The sequence below is a fragment of the Pelophylax lessonae genome (genome assembly GCF_965119305.1).
Source record: "Pelophylax lessonae genome assembly, chromosome: 4".
Classification (NCBI taxonomy): domain Eukaryota; kingdom Metazoa; phylum Chordata; class Amphibia; order Anura; family Ranidae; genus Pelophylax; species Pelophylax lessonae.
The window spans coordinates 245867218-245884601 of record NC_138771.1 but is presented as its reverse complement, the minus strand read 5'-3'; the positions used below and the strand labels follow the sequence as shown (position 1 = coordinate 245884601).

The window sequence follows — 17384 nt, the reverse complement described above, 5'->3', positions numbered from 1 at the left end:
AAACGGATAACCTGGTAAAAGTGTTAAATCATAGCCTATGGAGATTTTTAAGTACCAAAGTTTGGCGCCATGTGTGTGCAATTTTAAAATGTGACATGTTAGGTATCTATTTACTCAGCGTAATATCATCTTTCACATTATATAAAAAACTTGGGCTAACTTTACCGTTTTGTTTTTTTTATTAATTTCATGAAAGTTTTTTTTTTCCCAAAAAAATTGCGTTTGCAAAGTTGCTGCGCAAAAACCATGTGGCATAAAAAATTGCAATGACCACCATTATGTTCCCTAGGGTCTTTGCTATAAAAATGTATATAATATATAAAATATATATAATGTTTAGGGGTTCTGATTACATTTATAGCAGAAAAATTATGATTTTTACATGTAAGAGAGGAATGCCGGAACTCGCCTAGTGTGGAAGCAGTTAGCACGAGAGGCAGTGCAGTCAATATAGAAAGCAGTGGGCTTGTGAAACATCAGTGACGATGCTGATAGCCACATCCGCTGTTACATGTTTTCATCCTACTGTAGCACAAACAGGAAGGCTATGTTATGTGGCAACTCTGCTTTAAATTCAGGAGCAGTGCAGCATCATTGCCACACCATCATAGGAAGCTGAAATAGATGCACTTCACTGGTAGGATCAACTTGTATTGAAGTGCAGATGGTTTTAAGCATTATAAATAATTTTTTTCTATGGGAGGCCTTAGTTACTAACTGTCTATACATATTTGATATGACTACAGTGCTCAAAAGATTTACAACTATGTTGTTTGCTTTTTTTTTTTTTTAAGGTTCGATCTTCATTATTTGAACTTGCTCGGAAGACAAAGTATAATTTTTGGCAGCATTTAATAGTGACAATTGTACTTCTATCGCTGATTGATCTACTTGTTATATTCATTCCATCAATGAAGGATATATTTGGCGCAATAGGTAAAAACCATTTTTATAGTTTTGGGCTTATAGGAAAATATTAAGTAATATACAAACATTGGTTTGTTGAGATTTTACTATAGTTCAAGGTGGTCTCAAAAGAGATTATAAAGCAGAAATAAACTCTCTACACCTTCTGCCCGTGATCCCAAATCGCTAGGTGTGAACAGGGCCTTACTTCCAAGGAATCTGCCATCTTAGCTTCTGTTTGATCTGCAGTTGCCAGGGTGCTGCACATGTGATCACCAGCCATTTGACAGTTTGGTTGAAAGCACAAGCAACTGAGCCTTAGCCAGCCTAATGTAACATTAAGATGAAGTTCTCACTATTCTATATGGGGACATGTGGCTAGGTGTGCAGCTCGTGGTTTAATTTTCATATTTCATTCTGCAATTACATAAAAGACAAAACCTAGGATGTGAGTGAGAGGTAACCTCACATAACATAGTGTGCACAGGGCCAGTTCTGAGAGAGACAGGCAGGGCCGGATTGGCCTACTGGGAAATTTCCCTGTAGGTCGGAAAGTCCCTCTGCCGACCTACCGCTTGGGCTGCTTGAAGGGCAGTGGCATCTGTACAAAAATTGCCGGGGCTGGCCTGACATGTAAACTGTGCATGCACCGCCGCCGCTCGGGAAAGCCTGTACACGCCCAGCCATTCTCGGGCAGGCGGCGCTTGCGCAGTGACGTGATGGCGCCCAGCGGCGCCATTTTTAAATGTAAGATGCCTCACAGATCGGTAAGTAAGACCCCTCCGCAGCCCCTGCCTCTCCTTTACCGTGCCCACAGCATCTGTTCTGAGGCTAATATAATGCAGATAAGGCACTAAGTTAGTTTAATTACCACCCTAATCAGCCACAGAACCTGTGTAAGTAATTTGTGTCCTGGTTTAAAGGGATTAGGTGGCAACCCAATACACCATGCCTGCAGCCTCTGAAATCTCCTGTACCATGTCCGCAGCCCCTGCATCTCCTGTACCATGCCCGCAGCCTCTGACATCTCCTGTACCATGTCCACAGCCCCTGCATCTCCTGTACCATGCTCGCAGCCTCTGACATCTCCTGTACCATGTCCGCAACCTCTGCATCCCCTGTACTATTACTGCAGCTTTTGCATCTCCTGTACCATCTCCGCAGCCCCTGTATCTCCTGTACCATGCCCGCAGCCTTTGCATCTCCTGTACCATGTCTGCACAGCCTATGATATCTCCTGTACGATGTCCACAGCCCCTGCATCTCCTGTACCATGTGTGCAGCTCTGCATCTCCTGTACCATGTCTGCACAGCCTATGAAATCTCATGTACCATGCCCGCAGCCTCTGCATCTCCTGTACCATGCCCGCAACCTCTGCATCTTTTATACCATACCCGCAGCCTCTGCATCTCCTGTACCATGTCCGCACAACCCATGACATCTCCTGCAATATGTCTGCTGCCCCTGCATCTCCTGTACCATGCCCGCAACCTCTACATCTCCTGTACCATGCCTGTAGACTCTGACATCTCCAGTACCATGTCCGCAGCCCCTGCATCTCCTGTACCATGTCTGCAGCTCCTGCATCTCCTGTTCCATGCCCGCAGCCTCTGACATCTCCTGCACCATGTCCGCAGCCTCTGCATCTCCTGTACAATGCCCGCAGCCTCTGCATATCCTGTACTATGCCCACAGCCCCTGCATCTCCTGTACCATGCTCTCAGCCTCTGACATCTCCTGTAACATGTCCGTAGCCTCTGCATCTCCTTTACCATGTCAGCAGCCTCTGCATCTCCTGTACCATGCCCGCAGCCCCTGCATCTCCTGTATCATGTTCACAGCCTCTGACATGTCCTCCTGTACCATGCCTGCAGCCCCTGCATCTCTTGTACCATGCCTGCAGCCCCTGCATCTCCTGTACCTTGCCCACAGCCCCTGCATCTCCTGTACCATGTCCACAGCCTCTGACATGTCCTCCTGTACCTTGTCCGAAAAGCCTATGACCACCTCCTGTACCATGTCCGCACTTTTACCACTTTTAACTGGAATTTGCTCATATATATATATATATATATATATATATATATATATATATATATATACATTTAAAACCCTATGTGCTTTTATATCTGTATTTTCTATATATAATACACTCTTCAAATGTGCTTTAAAATGCATGGTATAATAATGCTATGGGGCTGGTATGAAATTATTTCCAGGGCTGAATTTTATTCCCAGTCTGGCCCTGGAGACAGGAAAAGAATAAGTGAAGCTTAATGTCAGAGGGAAACCTGAGGAAAACGAAGGCTGGGGTGAGGAGATCTGCCTACAGCCTGGCAAGTGTCAGTCTGCTGATCCCTTAAGGTGGATATGATATGTTTTGGGTGTATTTGAAAAGTATGTTGTGGAGTAACCTCTCTATAAACTGTGCTTACAATATTCCACTTTCTGAACACTGTGCTCAATGTTATATACCCTGTACCATTCACAGTTTTGATATATCAATAGAGAGAAGTTGTTAGTACCCTTTATATTTATGAATTCCACCTCTCTTAGTGAACATTCACATTTGTGCTAGTATGGTTTAAAATAACGGGTTAAACTCAGTGCCATCTTAAGAGCATTAAAGGGCCCTGGGCAAGGCAGTGCACTGGGGCCCCACCTACACAATCACCCACGAGAATAAAAATGCTAATTATCGATAAGGAGATATTTATTGGTACAGCAGTGCCAGGCTAATGACAGTTGGGCGGCTGGGTCCGGTGAACATACACACGGACGGGAGTCAGACTCGACTGTCCTGTGTGTGCCTGTTCCCGTGGAGGCAGACAGGCATTCCGGCAGTTCTGGGATCCCCCTCCATGGCCCAAGTGGACTGACAGCAGCACAGGGCCGACAGGCACTTGCCAACTGCTATGTTTGGCGGTGGGATGCACACGGGAATCAGAACTAATGCTTGGCTGGGCAGGTGGGGAACCCCGGGCAACTGCCCAGCGTGCCCATTCGATAAGATGGCCCTGGTTAGACTTAAACTTTTCAAACCTGTTGGGTTGATTTACTAAAACTGAAGAGTGCAAAATCTGTTGCAGCTTTGCATAGAAACCAATCAGCTTCCAAGATTTTTTTTTGTCAAAGCTTAAAGTGGAAGTAAACTCTCATCTCTGACTAGTACCTATAGCTAAGCATATAATAAGGCTTACCTAAAGGTAATATAAATACACTGTATATTACTGTACATGCAGCCAGTTACATCACTGGCGCATGCGCTCTGAAGGAACGGCCACCCGGGCTCTTCCTTTAGAGACCTGTGCAATAAACTGCGGCTGCCCCGCGCATGTCCAGGATTGACGTCATTGCGGCTTCGGCCAGTCACATAGCCAGAGTCCGAAAATCCAGAAGGAAGATGGGACCGCCTGCAGCGGTGGCAGCTCAGCACTAAAAGGGCTTCTTTTAAAGGGAAGTTTAACCACTTAAGGACCGCAAGGTTTTACCCCCTTAATGACCAAGCCATTTTTTGCAATTTGGCACTGCGTGACTTTAACTGGTAATTGGGCAGTCATGCAATGCTGTACCCAAACTAAATGTATGTCCTTTTTTCCCACAAATAGAGATTTTTTTGGTGGTATTTGATCACCACTGGGATTTTTATTTTTTGCGCTATAAATGAAAAAAGACAGAAGATTTTAAGAAAAAATTTAATTGTCTACTTTTCTTATAAAAAATATCCAATAAACTCATACATTTAGGCCAAAATCTATTTAGCTACATGTCCTTAATAAAAAAAAAAAACTCAGTAAGCATAAATTTATTTGTTGGCGCAAAAGTTATAGCGTCTACAATCTATGATGTATATACTGGAATTTACGCAGCTTTTACTTTCTGAATGCCTATCTAATATCTTGAAGTAGTAAAATGGTAGGGCAGTAAAAAAAAAAAAAAAAAATTACCCTAGCTGATGATGACCCTATGGAAGGTCAAGCTGAGGTTTCCACTTCTGGGGAGTCAGGGTCAGAGGAGTCTTTGACAGCCTCTCAAACCCAGAGTTTGTTAGTTCAGTCTCTTACTGAAATGGTCCGGTCTGGATGCAAATTTCCTCCCTTAGAGATGGCTGAAGTCTCTTTTTCCTCTCTAGGCTCATTGCTCCCTCCTCATAGTCCTCAGGCGTTTCCCATACATTCGTTCTTGAAGCAAAAAATGTATAAAGATTGGGATCATCCTGATAGGATTTTTGTTCCTCCTAAAAGGTTTTCTCTATTGTATCCCATGGAGGAAATGTTTACTAAGAAATGGAATATACCCACAGTGGATGCTGCCATTTCTTCGGTATACAAGAGTTTAACCTGCCCTGTGGATAATGCTCAGGTTTTTAAAGATCCAGCAGATAAAAAGTTGTAATCTTTATTGAAAGTTTCCTTTGCTGTTGCAGTATCTGCGATACAACCAGCAGTAGCGGCCATAGGAGTTTGTCAGTCAGACCGTTTCTTCTCAAGGAGAGTCTGTGAAAGATCTGTCAGATCTGCCTCGCGCTTTATGTTTCCCAGTTGATGCTTTTACAGACTCCATACGGCAAATGTCGCAGTTTGCTCTGATGACAGTGTATATGCACAGAATCATTTGGTTAAAGAGCTGGTGCATCCCTCTTTTAAGATCCCCAGCACTAATACTACCAGTGCTTCTAATTACAGGCGGTGGAGAAGGCCTCAGCCATCCGGGTCCGGAACCAAGCCTTCAGGGCAAGGACAGAAAAAGCCTGGGGCCCAGAGGTCAGCCAAGTCTTCCTCTAAGCCTACTCTCTGAAGGGGCGCCCCCACTCACTTGGGTGGGAGGTAGGCTGCTTCAGTTCTTGAAGGTTTGGATGGAAACGATCCAAGACAACTGGGTTATCTCCACCATCTCGCAGTGGTACAAACTGGAATTTCGGGTGTTCCCGCATCCTCGGTTGGTAAGGCCAAGTATACCGACAGATCCCCTAAAAAGAAGATCTCTCTTTCTGGCGTTGGACCAGCTAAGGGCCCACAGAGTGATAACGGAGGTTCCAGAGAATGAAAGGTTCGGGAGTTTTTACTTGAACCTGTTCATAATCCCCAAACCAAATGGGGATGTGATACCTTTTCTGGATCTCAATGCTCTAAACCAGTTTCTGAATGTTCATACTTCTTGTATGGAGTCAATTCGTTTAGTCATAGCCTCCCGCAGGGAGAGGAATTTCTAGCATCCATAGACATCAAGGGTGCATATCTTCATGTGCCTATATTCCTGGCTCATCAAGGGTTTCTATGATTTGTAGTAGAAAACCGTCATTTTCAGTTTGTGGCCCTGCCCTTCGGGTTAGCCATGGCTCCAAGAGTGTTCACAAAGATCCTAGCTCCAGTATTAGCTGTTCCAAGGTCCCGAGGGATATCTGTAATATGATATCTGGACGATCTATTACTTATAGATCGATCGGCTTTGGCTCTAAGCCGAAATGTCCTCCAGACAGTACAGTTCCTGGAATGTCTGGGTTGGATGCTGAACCTGGCAAAGTCAGCATTACAGCCGGTCCAGTGTCTGGAATATCTGTGTTTCCTTTTGGACAAAGTACAGGCAAAGCTATTCTTGCCAACAAGAAAGGTCACAGACCTGAAGGATCTGGTTTGGTACGTAGTAAGGCTAAGATATCCTTCTGTACGTCTTTGCATTAAGTTATTGAGAAAAATGGTGTTCACATTTGAGGCGATTTCCTATGCTCAATTCCAAGCCAGACCCTTGCAGAACAACATTCTGTCTACATGGACCGGAAGGGTTCAGTCTCTGGACTGGTCCATGTCTCTGGTACCAAGAGTACGTCAGAGTCTGAATTGGTGGTTGGTGACCAGAAATCTGGATATGGGGAAATTCTTTTTTTCTGGAGGAAGCCACTGTCCAGGTGAAATGGTCTTGGGTAGAGAATGGTCTCCCCGTCAACATTCTGGAAGTCTGAGCAGTCAGTCGGGCTTTAAAATACTGGACTGCCAGACTTCGGGGTCACTCTGTCAAGGTGCAATCCGACAATGCCACGACTGTGGCTTATATCAACTGTCAAGGTAGCACAAAGAGTCAGTCAGCCCAGAAAGAGGGGGACAGGGCCCCGGTGGGACCATGGGACCCGGGCGGCACTTAGAGAGGAACGGCCGACTATTCTCTGCTTCGGCTATTGCAAAAAAAAAAAAAGGTCCGCGGCCGGCCTGACATGCACACTGCGCATGCGCCACCGCCGATCGGGAAAGCCCGTAAACGTTTGGCTATTTCCGGGAATAGCCGAACAAATACAAGCTTTCTCGAGTGCCGGCGCATGCGCGGTGATGTGTTCGCGCCGGGTGGCGCCATTTTTAATTTCTAAGGCGCCTTTAGAAACAGGTAAGTGAGACTGCTCCACAGCCACACTACCTGCCATTGTGCGGGGCTGCAGGCATACTACAGAAGATGCAGTGCTGCGGGCATGGTACATGACCGCAGCACTGCATCTCCTGTAGTATGCCCGCAGCCCCGCATTCTCTTGTACCATTCCCGCAGACCCGCATTCTCCTCTACCATGCCCGCAGCACTGCATTCTCTTGCACCATGTCCGCAGACCCGCATTCTCCTCTACCATGCCCGCAGACCCGAATTCTCCTCTACCATGCCTGCAGACCCGCATTCTCCTCTACCATGCCCACAGACCAGCATTCTCTTCTACCATGCCCGCAGCACTGCATTCTCTTGCACCATGCCCGCAGACCCGCATTCTCCTCTACCGTGCCCGCAGACCCGCATTCTCCTCTACCATGCCCGCAGACCCGCATTCTCCTCTACCATGCCCACAGACCAGCATTCTCTTCTACCATGCCCGCAGCACTGCATTCTCTTGCACCATGCCCGCAGACCCGCATTCTCCTCTACCGTGCCCGCAGACCCGCATTCTCCTCTACCATGCCCGCAGACCCGCATTCTCCTCTACCATGCCCGCAGACCTGCATTCTCCTCTACCATGCCCGCAGCACTGCATTCTCTTGCACCATGCCCGCAGACCCGCATTCTCCTCTACCATGCCTGCAAACCCGCATTCTCCACTACCATGCCCGCAGACCTGCATTCTCCTCTACCATGCCCGCAGCACTGCATTCTCTTGCACCATGCCCTCAGCCCCGCATTCTCCTGCACCATGCCCACAGCCCTGCATTCTCATGCACCATGCCCACAGCCCCGCATTCTCCTGTACCATGCCCGCAGCCCTGCATTCTCCTGTACCATGCCCGCAGCCCTGCATTCTCCTGTACCATGCCCGCAGCCCTGCATTCTCCTGTACCATGTCCACAGCCCTGCATTCTCCTGAACCATGCCCGCAGCCCTGCATTCTCCTGTACCATGCCTACAGCCCCGCATTCTTCTGTACCATGCCCGCAGCCCTGCATTATCCTGTACCATGCCTACAGCCAGGGCGGGCGCCACCTGTAAGGCAACCCAGGCATTTGCCTAGGGCGCAACTCAGCAGGGGGCTCCAGCATCCTGCTTGCTGCACCTTCCGCAATGAGTATGCCAGCCGGGAGGCGCCCCTCTTGCTATGCTAACCTGTATGTGACTGTCGGCTCGGCGGCGCCCTCGGCTTGGCTGCGACATCATCATGTCTGTCACAGTCTGTGCTGCCGGCTCCAGCGTCGGAAATCTTTACAGCGCATGCGCACTAGGTTTCCCCCTGCCGATGACGTCACCCGGTGGAGGAGACGGGGTGGGCGGGCACATCGCATCCAGAAGGACAGCGGGAAGGAACATTTTGAATCAGCGCTGGAAGGACCCCAGTCCCCAGTTCCAGGAAAAAGGAAGATCCAGCTGTGCAGGTGACAAGTGCTGTGGTATCTCTATTCTCTTAATGGCAGACTGCCTATTCTCTTAATGGCAGACTGCCTATGTGTCCCCTCCTCTCCTGTGTGACTCCTCCTTCCCCCGCCGCCAATTTCATCCTTACACAGCAAGTAGAAGACAGAATGTCCGAGCAGAAGGTGGGAGCTGTCCAACTTTTCAAGTTAAAAAGCTTGTAATTTGTTACTATGGGCGGTCCTAGCAACCAATCAGCTGCCTGTTAAATGGAAAGTTGGACAGCTTCTGCCCTCTGCTCAGACATGCTGCATCCTCTGTCTTCTACCTGCAATGTAAGGTAAGGGACTCAGAAAACCCATTCACCTGCTCCTCCCCCTCCCTCCTTCCCTGACCTCTCAATTCTCTGCTCTGTGTCACTGTGCTCAGGTGACAGCTCGGGAAGTGAAACTGTCCTAGGTGGAGAGGATCCATTCCCCTCTGTTCTGTCCTCTCCACCTTCAGCATGCCTGCAGCTTCAATAACATCTCTTCTCCAGCCCCTCCCATGTTCTCTCTCTCTCTGTCTCTGTCCTCACCTGGCTGCATCCCCTCCCCACCTTCTGTAGCTGCAACCTCCCCCTCTCCTGTCCACCTGGCTCTGCCCCCTCCCCCACCTGGCTGTACCAGTCCCCTCTCCTGTCCACCTGGCTGCACCCCCCTCTCTTTTCCACCTGGCTGGATTCCCCCTCCACCTGGCTGCACCCCCCCCCACCTCTCCTGTCCATCTGGCTCTGTCCTCCCCCACCAGGCTACACCCCCCCTCTCCTGTCCACCTGGCGGCACCCCCTCTCCTGTCCACCTGGCTCTGTCCTCCCCCATCTGGCTGCACCCTCCTCTTCTGTCCACCTGGCTGCATCCCCAACCCCCCACCTGGCTGCAACCCCTATCTCCTGTCCACATGGCTGCATCCCCCCTCTCCTGTCCACCTGGGTCTGTCCTCCCCCCACCTGGCTGCACCCTCCTCTCCTGTCCACCTGGCTGCATCCCCAACCCCCCACCTGGCTGCAACCCCTATCTCCTGTCCACATGGCTGCATCCCCCCTCTCCTGTCCACCTGGCTCTGTCCCCCCCCCCCAACCTGGCTGCACCCCCTCTCTCCTGTCCACCTGGCTCTGTCCCCCCCCCCCACCTGGCTGCATTCCCCCTCCACCAGACTGCACTCCCCCTCTCCTGTCCACCTGGCTCTGTTTCTGTTTACCGTGCACTGCTATCCCACCTGTGGACCCAGGGCAGTCATGGGGGCCCCTGGGAAGGATGGTGGGACCTCCATCTGCTTAGCCTCCCTCCTAGGCAAAGACCAGTGACGGATGTTGCTCAGGAAGCAGCTGTATTCCATCAGCTGTAGAGGAGTACAGAGGAGACATCCAGAGACGAATTGACCCCGAATGTCAAGTAGTAGCTCTTAGAATGACTAAGAGTAACTGTCACCTATATGCTACCACATAGGGGGCTATTGGTCCTCTATCTAATGGCAATAAAAGTTATGTAAAAAAAAAAATATATATATATATATATATATATATATATATATAAAAAACTTTTTAAACATTTAAAGAGCCACATATAAAATCAAAACATTTTAGAGCCCCCCCAGACCCCCCCCCCCTACCCAAGACAGACACACACAAAAAAAATGCCTGCGATTGCCTTGCACATGTTATGCATCACCGCGCACGTCAGAGTGACAGCAATATTTCTAGCATCAGAACTACTGCATAACACCTGATGTCCTGTAGGATTAGGGTACTGAAATTTTTCGCTGTTTCATGGGTGCACACACGAAAAGACCCTATAGGTCATCAGTTTAATGTTATGCAGGAGTTCTGGTGCTAGAATTAGTGAATTTATTTTGAGTTAGCTGGTCTTGCCTAGGGCGCAAAATAGCACCTAGCACCGGCCATGCCTACAGCCCTGCATTCTTCTGTATTATGCCCGCAGCACTGCATTCTCCTGTACCATGCCCACAGCACTGCATTCTCCTGTACCATGCCCGCAGCACTGCATTCTCCTGTACCATGCCTGCAGCCCTGCAGGGCACTGTGGCACTATAGACAGTAGAAAGACTGGTGCGCTCATCTGCCCAGTGTCTACTGCTCTGTCCTGCTCCTGCTGTCACTCCGTACACACTCACACCCCTCTGACTGCTTTCATAGTCCTATAGAATGTGGGGGCCTCTTGAAGGGCGTGAATTTGTTGTTTTTTTTTTGCGAGGGGGGCAGCATTTCATTCTCGGACCCAGGCAGCACAATGTCTTGGGCCAGCCCTGGAGGTGGATGTCATCCTGTCCTGGGCAGAGAAGTTTGTGCAATACCTTAAAGCAGTTTTTATTCCAGGAATAGAGAACTGGCAGGCAGATTTTCTGACCCATCAACAGATGTTTTCGGGGAAATGGCCCTTACATCCAAAGATTTTTCAATCAATCTGCCTACGCTGGGGGGTCCCAGACGTAGATTTGTTGGCATCCAGGTTCAACAACAAGTTGAAGAGATTTGTGTCCAGGACCAGGGATGCACTCGTAGTCGGAGTGGATGCTTTGGTGACTCCTTGGGAGGAGTATTCCCTGGTTTATGCCTTTCCTCCGGTGCAGCTGATACCGCGTCTGTTGCGCAGCATCCAGCTAGATGGGAAACCAGCAACTGGTAGCTCCGGAATGACTGAGTAGGATTTAGTATGCACAAATCCAAAGGCTGGCAGTGACAAGGCCTTGGGCTCTTCTACTGCGTTCAGACCTACTATCTCAAGGTCCAATATTCCACCCTGCTTTACAGTCCCTAAATTTGCCGGTTTGGCTATTGAAGCCTTAATCTTGAAGGAGCGGGGTGTATCTGGCCCTGCAGTTTATACCCTGATAAATGCTAGGTAACCAGTCCCTAGAAGCTTTTTTTTACAGGGTCTGGAAATCTTACCTTACCTGGTGTAAAGCCAGGAAATGGCATCCCCGCAAATGTATCATCGGGAGAATTCTAGCTTTCCTTCAAGCAAGGGTAGATATGAATTAGCCTTGAGCACTATTAAGGAGCAAATTTCAGCCTTATAGGTTTTCTTCCAAGAACCGATCACTTCCCATTCATTGAGTCTTTCAGACCTTTGTCCAGGGAATGTTACGTTTTCTTCCACCTGTGAAGCCATCATTATGTCCTTGGGATTTAAATTTGGTGCTGGCAGTTTTACAAAAACAGCCTTTTGAGCCTATGGGGCAGATTCCCCTGGTTTTTCTGACCAGGAAACTGGTCTTTTTTATTGTGATAACTTTGACTAGAAGGATATCGGAACTAGCAGCTCTTTCTTATAAAGGGCCATTCTTGATTTTCCATCAAGATAGGGTGATTCTGCGTCCACACCCAGGTTTTTTGCCCAAGGTGGTGTCCACTTTTCATTTGAATCAGAACATTATACTACCTTCCTTTTTTCCAGATCTTCACTCTGAGGAGGATAAGTTATTGCATTTTCTTGATGTAATGCGTGCACTTAAGTTTTACTTGGAACGATCAGCTCAGATTCGTAAGGCCGATCTCTTGTTTGTGCTGCCAGAAGGGCCCAGAAAGGGGTTGGCAGCATCTAAGCCTATGATTTCTCATTGGATTTGCCAGGTTATTACCCAGGCGTATGATTTAGAAGGGAGTCTTCACCTTTTCCTGTAAAGGCACATTCTACCAGAGGAGTAGGTGCCTCCTGGGCACTTCGCCATCAAGCCTCTATGGCTCAGATTTGCAAGGTCACGACCTGGTCATCGGTGCATACACTAGTTTCTATTGAGTGGATGTTGGGTCCCAGGAGGAATCTGCATTTTTCCACAGTGTTCTGCAGGCAGAAGTGTAGTGCTTTTTGTGGTCTGATGGCGGTATTTTTGGTGTCCCCCTCCCCTCAGATGCATTGCTTTGGGACATCGCACATGTTATGATTTATGGCCCTGTGTCCCGTGATGTACGAAAAGAAATGGATTTTACAGGTAAGTATGTATTAAATATCCATTTATTGCTCACGCATGCCATGGGTATATGTGGAATTACACCCAAAAATACATTCTTCTGCTTCTCCTGAGTATGGGGATACCCCATGTGTGAGACTTTTTGGCAGTCTAGCCGCGTACAGAACTCCCAAAACCAATCATCACCTTCAGACTTTCTAAGAGCGTAAATTGTTGATTTCACTCCTCACTACCTATCACAGTTTTGGAGGCCATGAAATGCCAAGATAGCACAACCCCCCCCTAAGCTATTTTTTTTTTTTTATATATATAATTTTTATTGTTATCACAGGGAATGTAAATATCCCCTATGAGAGCAATAAAAAGTGGCAGGTACTCCTTTTTTAAATAAATTGGGGTCTATTAGACTCTAGATCTCTATTCTGCCTCTAAAGCATCTGACCACATCAAGATCAGTGTGACAAGATGCTTTCCCAATTTAAAAATGGCGCTGTTCAAATCTGGTGAAACTCAAATGATAAAATCCTCGTAGCGTCTGGTATCTTAGGCCATAGAGAGGATTGGAGATGTTCTGGTCTCCGATCAGCTCTATGGTCAGCTGACGGAACCACTGACTGCAGGCTTGTGTTACCCGGTGGGTCAGGAGAGCCCAAGAAAGCCATGGAAGGCGGCGGGGAGGGGGGGGAGGGGAGTCCCCGGGGGGGGAGGGGAGTCCCCTTTCACTGCTTGTAAAAGCAGACTAACAGCTAATTAGCCACAAGGATTGCTTTTGCATGAAACCACCGTCTGCCAACCGCCAGCTATTAAAAAATGATACCAAGATGATGCCTAAACCTGCAGGGATCATCACAGTATGACCACTCAGAGTAGAGCAACATACCAGTACGTTGCTGGTCCTTGTTGGGCATATATTGTAAGGTACTTTTTTTTCATGCAGCCTATGGGCTGAACGAAAAAAGAGAACCTAACAGATTCCCACATTCACATCGATCAATGTGGATGAAGGAATCTCTGCCAGAAAGTGTGTGTTATGACCACCATTAGACCTCCCAGCATCCACCCACTTCTAATGATGGGCATGTATGCAATGTTCTTTTTTTTCAAAAAGAACATAACAGATTCCTCCATTCACATTGATCGATGTGGATGAAGAAATCTCTGCCAACAAAAGTGTTAAAAAATATATGGCGAAGCATAGGGGAGATCTGCCCTCTGTATCCATCCCATCCCCTATGATGTGCCATATATGCTCTTTTTTTTAACTGCGGTGGTGAAATCACCTCCTATAGCGCTGCAATCATTGATCTACGCTGAGAGCAAGCGCTGTTGCTGTCAGGATAAACAAATCAGTGCTGTAGCTGATGGGCATATCTGCAAAGCAAACAATGGTTAACAATAAAACACAGTAACAATAAAACATTACAATATAATAGTATATAGTACAGTAAAACAGTAGAGTGGCGGTATCTGCAAAGCAAACTATGGTTAACAATAAAAAAAAACAGTAACAATAAAACATTACAATATAATAGTATATAATACAGTAAAACAGTAGAGTGGCGGTATTTGCAAAGCAAACTATGGTTACAATAAAAAACAGTAACAATAAAACATTACAGTATAGCAGTATATTATAGAGTACAGTAAAACAGTAAGAACAGAAAATTAACTCAAACGACAACTATTTTTGGCTTTTTTTATGTATTTTTTGTTTAACATTTTTTTACACTTTTTTTTGTAACTGTAAAAAACTTTAAACATTCCAGGCTAGGGCCTCTTAAAATGTGATAGCCAACTAACATCTTTAAGACCCTGTGTGAAAGTGTGCCCTAGACTGGGCCGTGTTGTACCCTATACTAATACTCCACTAGTGTGTCATAGCGATGGAAATAGTCCCCAATGTAGAGACCAGGTTGGTCAGGACAGGAGGGACAAAAATAGGGGGTGTCACGCCAATATCCGCGTTTTCTACAGACAAGACATGTTCTTTGGGATGCTCTTTGGGGAGAGGTACCAGGGAGGACATCCAGAAAATGCCTCTCATGCAGCCAACTCACTGCATCTGGATTGTGAATTTGGGCCACAGCACTTTTTGGATCCACTTCTTCCTGACTCTTTGTATAACACATAAGCGTTCAGCAGAGCCAATTGGAAAAAGTATACAGACACTTTCTTGTACCAGCATCTGGCCTTACAGGCAATTAAGTACGGTGCCATCATTTGGTCATTGAAGTCCACCCCTCCCATGTTAAGGTTGTAGTCATGGACACAGAAGGGCTTCTCAATAACACCAGTCGCTGTTGTAATTTAAACAGTCATATCTGCGTTAATCGAAGACAGAACAAAAAACATTCCGTGTGTCCCTTCACTTCACCACAAGCAATTTATTACTCTTCAAGCAGGCTCTCTTCCCCCGTCTAAGTTGGGAATCTACAAGTCATTGGGGGAAGCCCCGACAATTAAGTCACACGGTGCCACATGCGCCAATTTTAGAATCAAAAAGGCGACTAAAAAGTGGCATGCTTGTGTAATAATTGTCCATATATAAAGGGTATCCCTTTTGGAATAAGAATGATACTAAGTCCCAAATAATCTTGCCGCTGCTTCCTATGTAGTCTCAGCAGTTGGGGGGCTCCACACTGCTATCTTTTCCCTCGTAAATCTGCAAACTACATGTATAGCCTGTTGCCCTGTCACAGAGCTTATACATATTGACCCCATATCTGGCATGCTTGCTGGGGAGAAACTGTTTGTAAAAAAGGCAGCCAGAAAATTTAATCATGGACTCATCAACGCAGATAGGTTGTTAAGCGCATAAACAAGGCTATACATTTTTGGTTGAAGTAATTTACGAGGGGCCAAATTTTGTGGAGCCGGTCATATAGAGGGTCACCCCAAGGACAACAGAGTTCATTGTATTGGGCCAGCTCATATCTAGTCCTGGCCATGGCAGCAGAGAACATGGGGAAATGATGGTCAGTGGACCAATATGACCGCAACTCACACTTTTCAGTAATGCCCATGATGAGGGATAGGCCCAGAAAGGTTTTACATTTGGAAACAGTGATACATTTCCAAGCAAATTCTCTGACAAGGGTCAAATTTTGCTTTACGGCCATAAATTGATCGGCATATAAATTTCTTTGGTCCACAGTAGATCCGTACAGATCTTCTGTGAAAAACAGCTCATAAAAACCAAGGAGAGTCAAATCGGATGTTTCCACCTGCATTCCGGGTTGGCCAGTAAATGGTAGAAGTACAGGCGCTGCAGAAGTGGTGAGCTCTCAATCAGGATTTGCAAGTGCATTGGGAAGGACACTATGGGCCTGTCTTTAAATTCTTGGTGGCTTCGGGACACTACTTGTGCTAGCCAACGCACCAGCTTGAACTGCACTTATGGGACTCGACGCGTCTCCAAGTGTTACTGCAGTGCTGGTTTTTCTACAGCCAGGATGTACTAGGCCGCTGGTGCCTGCCAGTTCACCAGAAGGTTGAGCTGCATTAGTACCGACACTCTGCTGCATACGAGAACCATACGATTGTTGCACCTCAGGAACAGAAAAACAGGGTCGGGTACGCCTGACCTTAGCAGGGACCACTACTCCATCATCAGAGCTATCTGCCAGGGTGCTGCTGCTCACTACAGGTTTGAATACTGAGCCTGAATCTGACAGTGAGGCTCTTCCCCATTGCTCTTATCTGTCATGCTCAGCATCATGTCGGCTTCTTCACTAGTGTACCTCTGTTTGGACATTTTGGCCAATAAATGTATAGGTACCCAGTGTTAATCACAGGTAAAACAGCACCTGGTTGTCAAGGACTGTTTGAAACGCTATAAAAAATGTAACTGCTAGTGCTATAAAAAAAGATCATGCTTGACTCTACTAACGCTGTGGTTTGTGTGCTGTGTATCGGAAGTGACAGTGATCTGCTGATACTGAACTTCTTGGGGGCTGGGCAGAGGGGCTAAATGCATGTGCTAGCAGGTGTCGGGGATGATCCTGCTAACACTGTGTTTTGGGAACACTATACTAAACTATTGGGGACGCTAGTATAGTTCTGATCTGATCAAAGATATTGATCTGTTCAGACACTATACTAGTAATGGAGGTGTTTAGTGTGTGTATGTCACTGGCAATCAAAGGGTTAAAATGTATTACTTAACATGTGGCATAGGTATGTTGATTCGTGCAGTTGAGCCCCTTGCCACAGTAAACCTGCAGAGGGTGGTCGGCAAGATGTAACATAATATGCTAGTATGCGATGCATACTATCACATTATGCCTTTACCTTGCAGGGTACAAAAAAAAAATACCTCCAGCAGTTTACTACCGCTTTAATTGAACAAGATGAAGTTAATGAAGTTAGAAGATAATTGTCTATCGTGCATGGCTGCACCAGATTTTGCACTCTCCAGTCTTAGTAAATCATTCCCTATGTTTGCTATAAGGACCAAAAACATGAGAATTGCTAATGCCTGTTTTCTTTTATATTAATTATCCTAACCTGTTCATTTAAGTCACCAAAGATTATTGAGTTAATGTACTGTATATCATTTTCTGCCTGGTAATTAATCTCCAAGATATAACAGTTTCTTTATGTTCATCATGCAGACAAGTATATGTGTGTGTATGAATGTATATATGTATACTCACATACAGTACTGTACATACAATATGCATCACCTGAATTCCTAGCT

General features: G+C 46.7%; 1 protein-coding gene across 1 annotated transcript in view; it reads left to right on the top strand.

Annotated features, from left to right (window-relative positions):
- Positions 1 to 17384, top strand: part of SLC38A1 (solute carrier family 38 member 1) — a 158265-nt gene that overhangs the window by 136320 nt on the left and 4561 nt on the right. Inside the window, exon 14 of the mRNA XM_082254379.1 lies at positions 795 to 936. Coding sequence (XP_082110505.1) covers positions 795 to 936 — 142 coding nt within the window. The remainder of the gene's footprint in view (positions 1 to 794; positions 937 to 17384) is intronic.